This window comes from Dysidea avara, chromosome 13 (assembly GCF_963678975.1).
Source record: "Dysidea avara chromosome 13, odDysAvar1.4, whole genome shotgun sequence".
Classification (NCBI taxonomy): domain Eukaryota; kingdom Metazoa; phylum Porifera; class Demospongiae; order Dictyoceratida; family Dysideidae; genus Dysidea; species Dysidea avara.
The window spans coordinates 12,800,784-12,819,481 of NC_089284.1; the positions used below are offsets into that span (position 1 = coordinate 12,800,784).

At 36.7% G+C, this 18,698-nt stretch overlaps 1 protein-coding gene across 2 annotated transcripts; it reads left to right on the top strand.

Moving 5' to 3' along the window:
• The first annotated feature begins 3,327 nt into the window (after positions 1-3,327).
• Positions 3,328-12,780, top strand: LOC136242793 (protein NLRC3-like). 2 transcript variants are annotated; one of them, XM_066034271.1, is made up of 5 exons: positions 3,328-3,397; positions 3,450-3,731; positions 5,594-5,653; positions 7,931-8,014; positions 8,870-12,780. In XM_066034271.1, exons 1-5 carry the CDS (start codon positions 3,370-3,372, stop codon positions 12,673-12,675), a joined length of 4,260 nt encoding a protein of 1,419 aa, XP_065890343.1. In that variant the 5' UTR covers positions 3,328-3,369; the 3' UTR covers positions 12,676-12,780. The 2 variants fall into 2 exon arrangements, with proteins under 2 accessions (XP_065890343.1, XP_065890344.1); XM_066034272.1 differs by lacking the exon at positions 5,594-5,653.
• The last annotated feature ends 5,918 nt before the right edge of the window (positions 12,781-18,698 follow it).

The window sequence follows — 18,698 nt, forward strand, 5'->3', positions numbered from 1 at the left end:
ATATTGGTGGAAATCATGTTAGTGTGAGGTTGATTACCTAAGCATCTTATAATTATATTTTACCTGAGGAGAATTTTTTTTTTGTCAATGGATGACTACTACTGTGATGTGAGGACTGGCTAACATTTACTTGGTGTCTGTAGATGAAAACCCATTTTTAGAACCAAAATCAAGCATAGATGATGTAGCGACTGGAAACCTACCTCACCCATCAAACTAGCTATATACCAATACTTTTATATGAAGGTTTGCTCATAGAGGAAAGTTGAACTGTAGTATTGTGATAAAAGATCATGTCAAGTGAGTGATAAATGTACGTATGCATACCAATTTTGACATCTTCAAAATAATATACTAACTGCTGTTACATGTTAGACTAACTCTCAGCCTTACAGTGGTTTGGTTGTTTGCATTGTTATGGCAGCCTCTTGACTAGCTATATAGTACAGATTGGAGTAATAGATCTGTGCCTGAAATGATATCTAAAAACTTTGTTGTAATATTAAGAACAATAGTATCAGACTATTGTGCACTGATTATTAATTTGGCCACAGAAGATATTGAATGCTCTTGCAATGCTTGTTACAGCTGCTATTCCTAATTTTCCATCTCACTTGTTTACATACCGTATTTACTTGGTTAAACGCTGCACCTTCAATAGCAGCTGCACTTGAGATTATAATTAATGGACATATATACAATCAAGTATACATTTAGGCCACTGCATGGCCTTTGGTTAAGTCCATATCCTAGATTATGCCAGTGCTTATCTAACAAGTTAGAAATGGAAGTTGCTGAAATGACCTTTTCAGGTAAGGAGTTCCAATCATTATTGATCTGGTTAGAAAAGAAGTTTTGGGTAGATGCCAAAGAAATTGAAAATAAGGGTTTCAACATTGTTTCGAGGATTGAATAGTGGTAAAATTTGAGCAGTCAATACACCAATTTTACTAAGATAGTACCATTGCATTTAACCAAGGAATTTTTGGTCATTTAGTAATGTGAAATGTTTAATGTTACAGTTTCCACTACTAATGCAACTCAAACAACACCCGAGTGTGCTGTTCAGAGGAACCATACTCATGTTTCTAGCTTATCTGTTTGAGGTGAGTATGAATTGTCATGTATCATTCTACAAAGATAAATCCTTGTTTAATGCAGTTTTCTTGTGTACAACTAATTTGAATGAGAATAAGTGGCAGTCCCTCTTCATGAGGTCTGTTGGGGCTACATGCACACACTGTTCTTCACACTTTGGCACATGTAGTAATAGCAACATTAACTTTCTCATTGCATCTGCCTAAAGACAATGGCCAGTGGTTTCCTAGAGTTTGGATAACTGAGATCCCCCAATGTATTTGTAGACTATCATCCACCCATGTGTGTTTATGACTGCCTAACACTTTGTGGTAAAATAATCATATTTGTGGTGTATAAAATATATAGACTGACTGTATAGAGTCAGTGATAACATCTTTACTGTCATTACACTTAACAGGTATATGTGATTCCTTCCTCCTGGATGACACAAGCTCTTCGATGGGTCAGGTGTAAGACCCAACCCAGGAACAAGTACAAACATGTCCTGAAGGAAGTGTTTGAAGACTCTAACTGGCCACCCATCGCTATCAACTTTAAAAATATTTAATTTATATTGTACAGGTCATTATTGTAGATTTTTCAATGTTCTGGCCAGAGATACAACAATAAGGACCACAAATATTGTAGAAATTATTGGTCTCCAATTGTATGTTCTAGAAAAACTGACTGGCAATATGAAATTCTGCAAGTGTAATTGGTACAGCAATCACAATCACTCTACTTTCCATCAATAATTTAATTATCACAGGATTGCACAATTTGATTTTTGAGGAACATGTTCCATCTGTTTATTTATTTATTTATTAATACTTCAGGACTGTTTATATGTACTATGCTCCTAACATATAACTTCAAAGCTTTTCAGGACTATAGAAGTCACTTAAATTTAGTAAAATGTATATACATTACATACACATGTAATTCTCACTTATTACGTACCTGGAAAGAATTGAATATAACTTGCAGCAGCTATATAGCTACGTTATATAATATTTTAAAACTTCATGTAGGGTATGTATTTTTCTGTGGGTCACTCTTGCTTCAGAACACCTGACCAAACCTTATAGCTCAGTGTGGTCCATGTATGTTGCTAGCTGTCCACCAACTGTATAGCTAGGTTGCCTGACAAGGTTGTTGTCAGTAACAGTGTAGTCTGGAGCACATGCATACAATAATAGTATGGGACTTATTGTATTGGTGCCAACACCTTTGAGATAAAAAAAAAAGTTCAACGTCAAGTGCATGTGTTACCTCTTCTATGGAATGCACTAAAGATTTGTGAGAGTTATGAATTTGCATTTTAAAATGTTTGATATGAAAAACACTAGTACTGATTATGAGGTGTCAAGTGTGAAGTTCTTTGGCCATTTCTATCTACAGCAACTGCCGGTAATAAATTTAAGGTAAATGAAGTAGGGATTGCTGGAAAGCCACAAAGCAAAAGGGATTACTGCATGGGGTGGCAATATATTTACCATGCTCACACATCCAGGTCTTTTGTCTTGCAACACAGTCATTGGAATGATATTACATACCGCCCCAGCAATAATGTAACGTGGTTTGAGTCATATATAACAGGTTGTGGTTTACATATATGTGTGTGTGTGTGTGTGTGTGTGTGTGTGTGTGTGTGTGTGTGTGTGTGTGTGTGTGTGTGTGTGTGTGTGTGTGTGTGTGTGTGTGTGTGTGTGTGTGTGTGTGTGTGTGTGTGTGTGTGTGTGTGTGTGTGTGTGTGTGTGTGTGTGTGTGTGTGTGTGTGTGTGTGTGTGTGTGTGTGTGTGTGTGTGTGTGTGTGTGTGTGTGTGTGTGTGTGTGTGTGTGTGTGTGTGTGTGTGTGTGTGTGTGTGTGTGTGTGTGTGTGTGTGTGTGTGTGTGTGTGTGTGTGTGTGTGTGTGTGTGTGTGTGTGTGTGTGTGTGTGTGTGTGTGTGTGTGTGTGTGTGTGTGTGTGTGTGTGTGTGTGTGTGCCACCAAATTGTCTGTGATCCTAGCTATCCCTGTCCCAGCATTTTTTTATTGCATGAGCAACTGGTTACAGAATCAGATTTCTCAGTCCATACATATTTGTAGATGAGAAATCGACTCTTAAAATGAGCTAGCTATATGGTAATGAAATCTTGACATGCATTTGACTGTTTTATTAGAGTATCGATGTGACTGCTTTATTAGAGTATCACGACAGCGAAAATGGCGGCTTGTCACGTGACACTAACAAAAATAGGTGGGGCATCACATTGATTAGTAATTTACCGTTAGACACTGCTACTAGAATGGCACAAGCAAGGATCCATGCAAGTGGTGAGTAAGACACTGTCTTATAATCTAGAGATACTTGTCTATGATACTGCAGGTTGCAATCGTCCTATATTGAAAGATCTGGTAAATCACGTGCTACCTTTAGTTACCAAACAATGGTATCATCTGGGTCTACAGTTGCTGGATTCTGACTACACTCATGAATTAGACACAATTAAAGCAGACACAAAGAATGACACTAGAACATGTTGTAGGAAAATGTTTAGTAAATGGCTGAGCACCGATGTCCAAGCCAGTTGGGATAAAGTGATAGAAGCTCTTACAATAATCGAACTAAAGAACGTGGCCTGTAACATCAAACTGTTACTTCTACAAGGTTAGTTAAATCATGATCATCAAAGCATATGCTGGCTAGATCATGCATATTAATTTTGATGAGTAGTATATCGGTTGTGTAAAGCAAGGTATTTCACAATGAACTACAGTATATAGGACGGGTGACACAACACAAGGCTGGATCTAGCAATATGGCTGGTACAGTTTCGGCTGCACCAACTTTTAAACATTTACATAAATTCCAAAAAAGCCTGAAGAAAGAAAATGTGCACATGCAATGACAAGACCTTCAGTGCAGGCCACTGTAAAGCTTTAACAATAATAATAATAAAACATGTGAGCCTCATGTCAGTACATTCTTCTTGGAATTCCTCATCTTCAATGGACCGACGTTTTGATCAGTGTACTCATTTTGTAGTTTGCAGCTGTTGTAAATCGATAAAGTAGTAGTTTTGCTGTATGTAGATTTTCCAGAATTTGTTTTCACGTGTTCTCATAATAATCACTGGTATAATAAACATCAAATTTGAAGTTAAAAGTGCTCCAGATGCCATCCAGAGCACTAAATTTTCAATAATTTCCTGGGGCCCAGACCCCCTAGATTCAGCTGCTCTGGCTCCAGCAATCAACTATAGCCATTCTTCTTTACAAGATTAAAAAAAAAAGTTTGCTACAAAACAACACACATTCTCACTACACTAAAACTGACAACTAGCTGACAACTAACGTGCACACACACTACAAAAATAGAAAATTACAATTTATCTAACAAACACATATAATAATCATTACAAAACTGCTTATATTGGCCATTAAAAATGTAGTCATAAAGTGGGTGGTTCCACCACTGCACCGGAAGAAGCCTTGTGAGAAGGTATGGTTAAACTTCATTGGGTTGGTGAAGTGCTGCTTGACTCACGTGACATACTTCTGGTAGTCTACTCAGATGGCCTGACCATCACTGCAGTGTTAGATTCAGCCCTGCAATAGTTTGCACATTGTTTTTATGTCCATTAATTGTCTGTATTCTAGGCCTGAGACTTTACTTATCTGTCACTGCATGTGACTTTCAGTTAATTTTCAAAGTAAGCAACAGTCAAGTTTTCTGACATTTATTGTGAGGTTGGACTTGTCAGAAGGGCTTCACTTGGAGTGGTAGGTGGTAGGGCAAAATGGAAGTAGAATGCATAGAGATGAATTAGACCAAGTGATGGGCTATTATCACATAATTGCAATACAAGTTGGGTTTTGTGTAATATCTCCATGATCTTTATCTTGATTTCTTTCAAACCACAAAAAGGCACTCCTACGATGGTTACTCCATCTACATAGCAATATTCAACTCATTCTCCAAGGGGTTTGACCTGTGGACGTGACAGAAGTTTGACCTTATTTTACACAAATAATCGGTTATGACTCCGTAAATGTTCATCGGATTCCTACCAAACTTGGTACTGCATGAAATCCACTTTAATGAGTCCTTTAAGTGTGTCAAATTTCAGCCCAAATGGAGCATGCATTGGTGTTTTATGGCAGATTTTGCAAAGTGTGCGTAAAGAAGAAGAAAATGAAGAAATTAAAATGAAACTTTGGCCGCTCATATCTCGGAAATGGTCAAGACAATTTTCTTCAAATTTGGTATGTAGACTCTCTTTCCTGGCAGGCACTTCTGTAGCAAATTTGGTTCCAATCGAATAAGAGATCACAGAGCTACATATGTGTGAAAATCATATTTTCTTTCTTCCTGTCAATATATTCACGGTGTGGCACACTGGCTTCTTGGGCTGCATGACACATTACTGTGTCTTGATACAAGCTAGTGTGCAATGTAGCTTCTGAATTCTATGTGTACAGTATAATATCGTATATGTTATCATTTTTGATCCATTATTGTCTGCGCAGTTAGCCATCCAACATCTATTGACAACTTGACTGATGAAACGGTAGCTACTGTAAAAAGAGGTGAGAAAACACATTTCCCCAGTCAATAATTGAGGAATTGAAGTCAACTTTTATAGTCTCACTATACACACTAGAAAAGATGGAATGGTTTCATTTATGCATACAAAATTGGACATCTGAAAACTATTGATGGGTTAGATATGAAAAAAATAAGAACAATAGGAAATTTTCAAGCATAATCATGAACCACAGTAGTGGTTCATAATAGAGGTCGCCTATGTTTTTTTTTGCCAAAATCCTAATAGAACACACACCTAAACACCACCTTAGGAAGCTCCCCAACCACAAAAGAAGCCTTAGAAGTTAATTTGGAAGAACCCACTGGAAAATATGAAGTCAAAAGGAACCAATAAAATTATTATTTTAAATAACTGAAATATCATCCTTGAATTTCTTTCCACATTCTGGTTGTATATGCAAATCCTAAATGGTTAGCTAAACCAAAGATTGTATGGAAAATGAATGTAATCTAATTAATTGCTTCTTCTTCTTCTTATTATTATTATTATTATTATTACTATTATTTTTTTTCCCCACAGGGCTAGAGCAAATGTGAGTACAAACTACAAAGGGATAAAAACTACACAACTTTCCTTCCTGTGTCTTTCTTCACATCCATGACCTATTTTTAAATGCATATTACAATGATAACACCCATATCATTCTCAAGCAAATTTGCTTCTTGTAGGTTCATTTGCCATTGACCTTCTGACTTAGTCTCTACAAGGGTAACCAACATGTTAATTGTGTTAACAAGTATCCAATCTATTCATGTTAACATGTTCATTTGGAAACCCTTTATCATTACCTATATTTAACCACAGTATATTAAGTTCATACCAGAGCAAACAATGTTGGTGTGTTAGCTGCACAAGTGTGCATGCCTATATGATATATCAGAAGCCATACTATTGTTGATCACAGCATGCTATACACTGCCTATAGTTGGTTATGTCACATTCAATATTAAGGAAACGATACACTGGTGTTTGCTAACTCTGATAATATTAACTGACTACTTAATAGCTACTGTATACATGATGACTGACTTTGATATACATGTTTAGTACTGTGTAATATCACCACCATCACCTCTTATTATAATGTAAGCTATCCATAAATGGATTTATAAAATGTAAACAAACTAGTGTAAAAATAATGTTAAAAATTAAAACATGGGAATATAGATCGCTGAAAAAAGTAAAGAAACAAGAGACACACAGAGATCTCTATTTGGACTCAAATAAACATTTATACAGAAGCATTATCAGTACTTATCCTCCCCTGATTTATGGAGAAACTACTGTTTTTTTCCTTAGTTTCTACCATATCCATTGAGTCCAAATAGAGATCTCTGTGTGTTTAACATGCTGGCTTGTTTGACTCTTGTTTCTTTACTTTTATCAGCGATCTCTATTCCCATGTTTTAATTTTTTAAATTATTTTTATAGATATTACTTGGGTCAGACATGTGACTTTAAGCATACAGCATGGCATATCAGTTTTTGCTGCAAGCAAGTTACTTGAGCTTTTAAGAGAAATAAGTGTGACTGTTCTATTAGGGCAGTTGACTTTTCTATTCGTCCATTAGAGTACGTAGTATCTTTTGTTACAAGCATTGTTCAATAAAAGTGGGGGAAAGGGGCATGGCCCCTACCTCCTTTTACCACCCCCTATTTCCATTGCCTATGGCGCATTAATCATTGACTTATCTTTATCTTCATTTCTTTTGACCTCTAGGAAACACAAATGTGTTGATTCATGATCATGGGTAGCACATCAGCAGCTTCATGTTGTCATAATAGTATGGTTGTACCATATTGTGCACATGCAGAATAATTTTGGGAATAATCAGTGGTAAAAAGAATCAGGAATGATTCCAGGCATCACAGAAAATTAATTTTTATGAAGTCGTACTGCTATCATAAAACTGGTATGAAAAATTGAGATACTCTCATTATGGATTCACCCTACCATGTACGATCTAATATATCATGCAGTCACAAATGTATTAAGTAAATGAAGTAGGGGCAGTGCAAGTAATCAAAAGTATACAAGATATACAAATGATGCAATTGCAATACATGCAGCTATGTGGGAAATTCCCCACATTGGTATTTAACAAAAATGTAGGTACTATCCCAAATAGCTATGTTGTGATGCCGTGATTCATATTCTTTTTTGCTACTTTTTGTCACTTGAAGCCCTACTTCCATTTTTATGTAATAGTGCTTATTAGTGGGGTATGATGTGTGAAAGATTTGTATTACTGTATAGGTGTTGGCATGGAGACCAGGAGTGATGATGAAAGAAGAAAGAAACCACAAAGCTCCATTACTAAGTCATCATACAGTCTATCAGGTTTGCTTATGTATACTATGTAGATTGTCAAAAGTAATGTTTGGATGAGGTCTTGAGCAATTATCATTATCAACTATAGAGTTGAAACTATCTTCTGTATTTTAAATGGCAAGATATGTGCAGTACGTGGTTGTGTGCAAAGGCCCGTAGAAGTGACTGTTCAGTTCAGACATGGGGCAAACACATTTCATCAAGCACTTAGCTACAAAAGAGCTGAAGTACAAGCACAAACACAAGTGCTTCAAAAGATTTAGTGCTTCAAGTACAAATAATTAAAGCACTTGAGAAAGGCATAATTTGGAACAAAACAACACAATATACTATGTAGAGATACATTCTCCGTCTGTATGCATATTGTAATGTATTCTCAAGCATTAAGGCTTAACCACAAGCACAAATGCTCAACAATGTAAAAGTTTGAGTTGAAAGTACCTCCCGCCAGCACTTGAAATCAAATGCCATAAAAGTGCTTATAAATACATGCTTAAGTGCTTGTCCTATCTCTGGTTTACTTCAGTTCCAGCAATGAGATCACACATCTGTCAGTGTGTGGTTTCAGTTTGTAAATCATTAATTTTCTCTCTTTGGTGCCATTTTTCCTCTGTAAAATGGGCTAATTTTTTTGTTATTGTAATAGCTGTAACTTCACTATAGAAAATTTTGTATGTTAGCAGTGCGTTATATGGGGAGTGTCATAGGTTCTAATTGAGAGGTGTTAATTATTTTGTTGGACATCACTACTAACAGTATTACAGGAATGCAAAGCACAGATTATAAACCCCTATTGCCTATCTCTATTATAAGTCTAGTATCTATAAATGTCAACACATAGCTGTGTACTTCTTGTATCCACAGCAGGTGGCTGGCTGGGTGAGTTCATGAAGGGCCGATACTGCAACATGAGACTTAAGAAACGTAAAGAAGAGAAAGACCCTTGGCCTCCTGTTAAAACTAGATCTTACATAACATTAGCACTGATGTATCAGAAAGATTTGCAGACAAGAGAGGAAACAGCGCAAACAATATTTTTACGCACAAGAGGAGATATTTCTGACATTCCTAAAAAGATCAATTCCCAAAGGCTGACAGATCTCAGAAACATATTCAATTCTCAATCTGGTAGCATTCCTAATAGTATTCTCATTGAGGGTCATCCTGGAATAGGAAAGACAACTCTTGTTAAGGAGATTTGTATTGAGTGGGCTGAAGGTAAGCTGCTCACCTCTGACAAGTTGGTACTACTCCTATTATTAAGAGATCCTAATGTGCAGAAAATTAATAATGTACAACAGCTGATTGAGCACTTTGCATCATCAACCTATAAAGTAACACAAATACAAAGCTATTTAGAAGACAATCATGGAGCTGATATCACCGTGATCATTGATGGCTTTGACGAACTCAGTAGCAAATTACAAAAAGAATCATTTTTTATACAACTAATTGAAAAGGCTATTTTGCCTGAGGCTAAAGTAGTGGTGACATCACGACCTACTGCTTCTGCTTGCCTACATGGTGTTGTAGACAAAAGAATTGAAATTCTTGGATTTGACCAAACCAGCAGGATGGAATATGCCAATGAAGCCTTACAAGATGACCACTTTAAGCTAGGGAAATTGCAAAAGCATTTTCAACAATATCCAAATATTGACGCCATTTGCTACATACCTTTACTAATGTCCATCATCGTATTCCTTTGTATGTGTCAACCAGAAAACCTGCCACCAACTGCTTCTAAAATGTACCACAGTTTTATCATACACACAATTTGTCACTACCTAAAGAGGACAGGAGAGATTGCTGAAGATGAACACATCAACAAAATGGATCACTTACCACAGCCAGTCCAACAAATACTTCAACAACTGCAGAAAGTTGCATTTGATGGTCTTGTAGAGGATAAAATAGTGTTCACACTTGATGATTTACCTGACACATGCAGGGATGATCCCACTTGTTATGGATTATTACAATCTATTGAATGTTATTGTCCATGTCAAATTGGTACCCCAACAAAATCTTTTAACTTTCTACACTTGGGAATACAAGAATATTTTGCTGCCAAATATGTATCAACCTTATCAGAGTATGATGTGTACGCACTCTTGCAGAAGTCATTTCCTGTAACAGTTGTTGAAATTGAGAAACTACCACTATATACTGGTATATCCATCAATGATCATAATCGTGATAGCAAGTGTGTCCGCCTCTCCAATATGTGGATCATGTATTGTGGCATAACCAGCGGACACTGTAAGTCTTTAAGAAGATACCTGGGTCCACCAACAGATAGTTACTTTACTTTCCTTCAAAATGATAGCCATAGCAAAAGTAATCATGTTACTATTACTACTACTAGACAGGTAGCCTCAAACAAGGTCACCCCAGCTTCTGATCAGAATACATCCATTGCTGTAACTATCTCACAAGACATCTTGAAAGATCAAGTAAAAGTTCTCTACTTGTTCCAGTGTTTTCAAGAGGCTCAGGATGATAAGTTGTGTGGCATCTTGTCAAAATCATTTGATAGCAATGAGATCAAGCTTGGTGGCCACAAGCTACTCCCACACCAAGTGGTGTCCCTGGGATTCTTCCTATCAAGATTACACAGAAAATGGAAGAAACTGAACTTGTTTAATTGTCGTGTTGGAGACCAAGGAATCAAACTACTGCACCACTACTTTTGTGGAGATAAAACAAACAAACAAGAAATAACAACAATAGATCTCAGTTTTAATGATTTAACTGGGGCATCAATGTCACTTCTCATTTGTGAAACCATCGATAATCATTATCATCAGTTGCTTACTCAGAAGTTGTTCAATAACAACATTAATACTTGTGTGAAGGACATCTCTACTGCAACAATCTCCACCAATGCAGTAAAAGTTTTATGCATGGACAGTGATGGGCTCATAGCACAAGAAGCATCGGCGATATCTGATATAATGTGTTGTTTGGAGGAGTTGTACATACGTAATAACAAACTTGGTGATGATGGGGCAGTGATATTGTCATATTGGTTAACACAAACCAACAAACTGAGAGTACTGGATATCAGTGACAATATAATCACAGTCACAGGAGCTATAGCAATTGCTAATGGTCTAATATTTAATACTTCAATCAAGATATTGGATATTATGGGAAATTCTATGGGTCAAGATGTAGCTATGGCATTTGCTGAAGTCATTACTAAAAACAAGCTAATTAAAGAACTGAACATTGCCAAATGTGAAATCTCAGGAACAGGAACTGTGGCAATTGCAAACAGCTTATTACATAATACCTCGCTGGAGGTATTAAATATGAGTGACAACATTATGGACCAAAATGGAGCCACAGCAATTGCTGAGGTCATTATGAATAATGATATGCTGAAGAAGCTGTCACTGTGGAGTGATGATACCACAGATGAAGAGTCAGTCATGACTGTAATGAAGAGCCTAGAGTACAACAACTCCATTACTGTACTGGATCTTCCTTGTACACTAAAGGACAGTAAAATTGAAAGCATTTATTTTGCAAGATACTTTAAGGACCCAGTAAAATTTTCCTCCTTTCTGCAGTGTTCCCAAGATAAAGATTTATGCAAAATTTTGTCCAAATCATTTAATAGTGATGAGATTATGCTTGGTGGTCGCAGGCTTCTCCCAAGCCAAGTAGTGTATCTGGTATACTTGCTATCAAGTTCACACAGGAAATGGAAAATACTAAACCTGTTTAATTGTCGTATTGGAGATCAAGGCATCGGTGTACTGCACCGCTGTCTTTGTGGAGATAAAACACATAAGCAAGCAATAACGACAATAGACCTTACATTAAACAAACTCACTGGAGCATCATCGCTTCTCATTGGTGAAACTATCACTCACTATCAGCCACAAATCTTGAGGTTGGGATGTAATAAAATTACTAGTCTGAGGGATATGTCTAGTGCAGTAATTATCACTAACACGCTAAAAGTTTTATTCCTGGACAGCAATGGTCTCAAAGCACAAGAAGCATCTGCATTATCTGATATAATGTGTTGTTTGGAGGAGTTGTATATTTGTAATAATGACCTTGGTGATGATGGAGCAGTGATATTATCTGGTGGAATAACACAAACCAGTAAACTGAGAGTATTGGACATCGGTGACAATAAAATCACAACTACAGGAACTATGACTATTGCGAACAGTTTAACATACAACACTTCAATTGAGTTATTGGATATTATGGGAAATGCTATTGGTCAAGATGGAGCCACAGCAATTGCTGAGGCAATCACTGAAAACAGGACAATAAAAGAATTGAACATTGCTAGATGTAAAATCTTAGGAACAGGAGCTATAGCAGTTGCAAACAGCTTATGGCACAACACCTCACTAGAGATACTAAATATGAATCATATCACTATTGACCAAGATGGAGCCACAGCTATTGCTGAAGCCATCATGAATAATGACACGCTAAAGAAACTGTCACTGTGGAATGATGATACAATAGATGAAGAGTTAGCCATGATTATAATGAAGAGCCTATACTACAACAACTCCATTACTATACTGGACCTTCCTTGCAAACTACAGCACAATGATAGAGTAAAAAGAGAATTTGAAAACATTAACTATACAAGACTCATGGTACAAAAAGAAGAATTAACAGTTGACTGGTAACACTGTATAGATACTTAATATCAATTATACAAAAATATTATACATTATATATAGTGTTAGTCCACTAAATGAAGTCAATGATTGTCCACTGATATATTCAGTGCTAGGGGCCGGACTATCAATTATTAATTGGGATTATATAGTCATAGCTGTTTATGAAATGATCATGATTGACAAACAACAGTATATGCAGAGCTAAGTATACGATTTGTATTGGTGGACTTATTGCTATGAATACAAAGGTGTAAAGCTGATCATGGCTTTGTGCAAGTGCCCTTGATCTTATTTATTACTCAAGGTAAATTTTCAACATAAAAAATTATATATAACTACTTTTATTCAAGGAAGTTCCCCTTCAGTAACTGCAAGAGAGGCATCATCCTCTCACAATTTGATCATTTCAATTGAAAATAATATAATGGCTATGATACAATATATGAATGCATATAGGATGGCACGCCATCAAGGCAAAGAACAACCAACATAGTAGCCACTTCATTAATTTATATAACTGTACAGCTCTAGATTTTATCTTGCTTGTGATTCCTAAGCTCAACAAACTGCTGTAACCATACCACCCAAGGAAGGCAACACCAAGGGGTAAATACTCCATTTCAAATGCACATGTACTGATACATGTTCTCAACACTCATGCACATTTATGATAACGTTTATGATTAGGACTTACTTTTAGAATTAAAATGCATTTCCAACTTGAAGTGAGAGAGAGAGCGTGTGTCTTGGTGGAAACCTTAATCTGGACATCCAAAGAATTAAGGGCTTGACCTTATCAACACCAATAATACAATCCTCTCAGGATATATTTTTGGGCACACTTTTAACTTTGGACTACTATAGAATCATGAGAATTGGTTCCAAAGATAGTAGAAACACCCTCTACTATCTATGGGACCAATTCCCTCAACTAATGAAAGTGTGCCCAAAAGAAATAACCCTCTCAGGGGTGTAGGGAAGGGGTTTCCTTAGGCTTGTATAGACATGTAGTAGGAACACCAAAATTATCAAAGTTTGGAAGCATAAACTTATTATAAAGAATAAGCAGTGCTATGCAGTATAGCAAACTGCAACTGATCCTCAGAATTAAGTAGAACAAGTATATACATCACAGCAAGAAAGGCTGACTTGCTGTGGTAACCAAAATTATAGATACTGCAGTAATAGAGCAATTAAATGCACTATTCTAAATATACCATTCTAATAAGAGTCATAGAGATTCTTAACCAAGTATATAAAAGAGTAGGAGTAGGACTAAGATTGATTCAGAGCTCTTCAAATTTAGTAGAGATTTTGGTTTTGCAGTTGGAGAATTTTAAAATGCATATGCATATCAGACCTTCAGCACTTGTACTGTAAAGCCTTAATAAATAAAATAAATAGATGTCCACTATCAGGCACTATGTATGTATGCATTGAGCAAAAACATTTAATAACTCATGGATGTAATTACGTGTGATCTTGAAATTTTGCTAACTGGTAGCACTGCTTGACCCACTAAAAATATTTCAAGTCTGACACAATGTTTACAGCCAATCGAAATCTTCACCATAGATTTCCTATGGGGAAGCCATAAAATGCAGTGTCCATTACAGCCTTTTTCCAAACTTGTGATGGAGTCAAACTATACATATCTGTTGTCGACACCTTTGCTATCACCACTAATCATCTGGTTGGCTGAAATGTTAACTCTCTTGAGACAAAACCACATTAATTTTTAGCTGTTTCCCAGGATCCCTATAACAATCTTTCCAATCTGTCATAAATAAACGAGCTGAGCTCCTAGAACTCACTGAAACCATTATCTTTGGTACTGAAACATGGTTATCTCAATCTGTTACTAATAATGTAATAATCCCCATAACACAAATTACACAATTTACCATAAAGACATAGAGGATTGGAATGGAGGAGTCATGATCGCTGTGCCCAAGTCTATTCCAATCTCCATGCTTCATGCGAAATCTTATAATGAGTTAAACTCTGTATTAACATTACCACGGCATTTTACAGACCACATTTATCAGTTAGTCAATCCCTCTAGTAACTACCAGGATCTTCCAATTCTACTACTCAGCAGTTACTGGTAGATGTAGCACAAGACCATGATCTCACACCAGTAGTTATTTGTACTAGATTTATTCTTATTAACCAACCTTCCAACACAAATGCAGGATGTTACAACAATTCAAGGTCTTTAGTGACCACGATGCTGTCATGATTAGATCCAAAACCAAACCACCTGTTTACAAACAGGCAAGTAGGAAAGTAGCCATGTACAACAGAGCTACAATCAAATTAGATATACACCTTGATTATAATCTTTAATTTAATGTAAATACCTAGCTAACATCAGCATAAGGGAAAGTTTGTGTAATTCTATACAAAGCTCTCTTCTCAAACACATCCCACACAAAATCACAAGAAAACGCTGCAGTCTCCCACAGGGCCGGAGCCCAGAGATTTTGAGTGGTCAGGCCATCCATGGACTGCAATGAAGGTCATAGTCATACACACTACTCAGTTTTTATTGATCTAATGTGATCTGTAAATCAGAGATTATCTGCTTTGGTGTGTTTCTTAACTGCATGTGCTATAAGCACACACAGCATGCTAAGCTAGAGGGGTCAGGGGGCATGCTTCCCCAGGGAAACTTTTGAAAATAGATGCTCTGAAATGGCATCTGGAGGCCATTTTTAATACATGCAAAGACTCTTCTTTTTGTTAACACCATTGGTAATTTTGTGCTACATTACCAATTAATTGAGTTTCATATCTGACTATTATAGCTAGTAGCTAATTTTATTTTCATGTATGCAAAAAATTCTCAACGTGAAAGTTTAGTTTTAGATTGTAATTGCATGCTAATGCATCACATGCATGATCAATTAGCTCAATGCAGTGTGCCATGCAGATGACTCACTGGGTAATTTTAAGACAGTTAATACGGATGTAGAGTATCACGATGACTGTTCTATTAGAGTATATTTTGATGACTGCTCTATTAGATTATCTTGATCTTTTCACTAAAATCAAGTAACTGAAAAGTGGTCCGGCCATATGCCGGACCGGCTGGACCGTGGGCTACGGCCCTGGAACTCTCCCATGAATATCAGCAAAGGAAAATAAAAAAGATGACCATGCAAATTGTACAGACAAGCCAAACAACTGAATTCCCCAGAATTGTTCAACAAGTTCCTTGATCTTAAGCATTCTATCCAAAGAGCCTTAAAAGCACCCCATCAACAATAACATTATTATTTCACCTCCTGATTATGATGGACACTGCAAACAGAAGAAGTTCTGGTCCTATATTAGCTCACTCAGAAAGGATTGTACTGATATTCCACCACTAGTTTCAGGAACACATTTAGTAAATGACAATGATTAAGACCTTAAATGAACAAATCCAATCAGTCTATAAGGAACACAATGGACCCATGCCAGGCAAGGTCCATCCCCACACCCCACAATGCCATATTGACATTACTTTACTACAGGCATCCTAAAACTGTTACAAAATCTTGAGATCCACAAGGCTAGTGGCCCTGACCAAATAAACTCAAGAGTTTTTAAAGGAAACTGCTGAGTCTATCGCTCCTATCCTAAGAACAACTTTTACATACTATGGATACTGGCACTGTTCCAGATGACTGGAAAAATGAAAATGTAACTCCCATATAACTAGGCGACCCATCTCTCTAACTAGTACTGTATGTAAGATATTTGAACATATACTTTCTTGTCGTATCACAAAACACCTAGAAAACAAAAACAACAACATGCTTAATGAACAACAACATGGATTTAGACGCAAATCGCTCATATGAAACACAACTTATTTCTCTATTTCGTGACTTATCTCTGAATCATGACAATGACATCCAAATCAATCTAATATTGCTATACTTTGCCAAGGCCTTCGACACTGCTCCCCAACAAAGACTACTGTATAAGCTGCGGTACACAAGGAAGAGTGCACCAATGGATAAGTAAATTCCTGCTGAATAGATCCCAGCAGGTAGTTCTTAACAATGCTTGTTCATCCTTAATTCCTGTTACCTCAGGAGTTCCACAATTAAGGGACTGTTCTGGGTCCCCCACTCTTCCTTTTTTATATAAATGACTTGCCAGATCATGTAAGTAACAGCAGTATAAGACTTTTTGCAGATGACTGCATTGTTTACAAACAAAATTAAAAGGAACCACAAATGATACTGACTTATTACAACAGGACATCAACTCAGTTGCTGAATGGGCTTCACTATGGCAGACATAACAAAGTACTGTTACATACATTTCTCTTCCTCCCAAACACAATATCCTCCCAATCACTTTATGGTACTCTATTGCAGAGTCAATTCCACAACGGAACCTGCCTGACAAAATTCAGATCAAAATACAAGGAAGTAGTTCAATGTTGTAAAGTTATTTTTTAGTGCCGAAGTAAATAGCGAACTCAATAATGATTGTACCATTATACATACTAAATCTATTGATGTATTCCCTGAATGTCAAATTGTGTAAAGCAGCAGTGTATCAATGTCAGGTAAAGCTTTAGTTTGCCTGACATTTTCACTGGGGTTTAAAAAAAATTATAATTGTCTCTGCTCTATTGGCATGTACAGACCACTATCAGCACATTTCAGTCAAACCTCAAATGGGACAGACATGTTCATGAGAAAATAGCAAAATCAATGCGAATAGCATGCTAGGTATACATAAAAGTTTCTACACAAAAGAACTAGCATACACAGCACTAGTTAGACCAAAACTCGAGTACGCTGGCACAGTCTGGTCACCTTGGCAATAATATCCTATAGACAATCTTGAGAAACTCCATGAACGGAGTGCTTCTTGATATGTATGTAATGCATAATAATTATGATCCCATGTGCAGTGTAACATTCTTACTCCAAAATCTCTCCTGGGAGCCCTTAGAAGTCCGTCGAATGAAATCATATGTTTTATAAAATGTTTAAGTCTTGCAGAAATTCCATACCATTGATATACTTTAACACCAACAATAACATCAACGAGATGCCATCACCGCTGCAAACTGATCCAGTTGTCCTGTAGAAAAAATACTTTTTCATCCCAAGCACAATCCCCATGTGGAACTAATTACCCAGTATCATGATTGACTGTGACGCATTTAATTACTTTAGTAGCAACTGTCAAAATTAATTGTATAATCTTGTAACCTTCGTTGGGCAAAGTTTCACAATAATAAAGTAATAACACACCATTTCTAATGTTCAAAATTGTCAGTGGCTGGGGGGTTTCACCCCTGATCCTTGCCAGCTATGCATCTGCAGCTTTATCACCAATTATGGTATTAATTTGATCAGAGGGGAACTTGATTGTATTTGTACAGGCTATATTGGCAGTTGGATACTCTCCCCCATACAAATATTGTAGATTCTTATGCCAGAAGAAAAGTACTGTTTGTCTCGATACATACTATAAGTTTGGAGATCACTGTTATCATGCATTGCAGTACATTCCAAATTAAAATTTCACAGAACGGACTATTAACAGAGAGTGAATCATTGATAGTTTTCAGTAAAACGTTGTTTAACCAGTCCATTGATAGATACAACACGTGACCTCAACCTGGTCAGCAGGTCACTGGGTTTAATATGCATAGGGATAAACATGCAATTAAACTTCATGAAACCTAGTGCACTATGTGTATTGTATGCAGAAACTGTATAGGTGAGAGTGAATTAAGTGTTAAAATATTGTTATGATCGTATGTTAATGGTAGTAGTTAATGTGCTCAATTCTCTGAGCCATGCTAACTGTCAAAACTTCGTGTGGGAAAAGGAAGCATCCACAATTGTTGCCCAAAATGCCAAGACTGTGTATAGCAGTGACTTCCAGTGCCATTACACTCACATCATTCCTTCCTCCTGGATGACTTGAGCACTTCAATGAGTCACATGTAGGAAACAGTATAAGTATGCCCTAAAGAAAATAAGCATATATATGTGGTGGGCCATCCA

Coding starts and splice junctions, on each gene's coding strand:
- LOC136242793 (XM_066034271.1), top strand. CDS start 3,370: ATGGCACAAGCAAGGATCCATGCAAGTG. Junction 5,654..7,930: donor GGTAGCTACTGTAAAAAGAG/GTGAGAAAACAC, acceptor ATTACTGTATAG/GTGTTGGCATGGAGACCAGG. Junction 8,015..8,869: donor GTCATCATACAGTCTATCAG/GTTTGCTTATGT, acceptor TTGTATCCACAG/CAGGTGGCTGGCTGGGTGAG.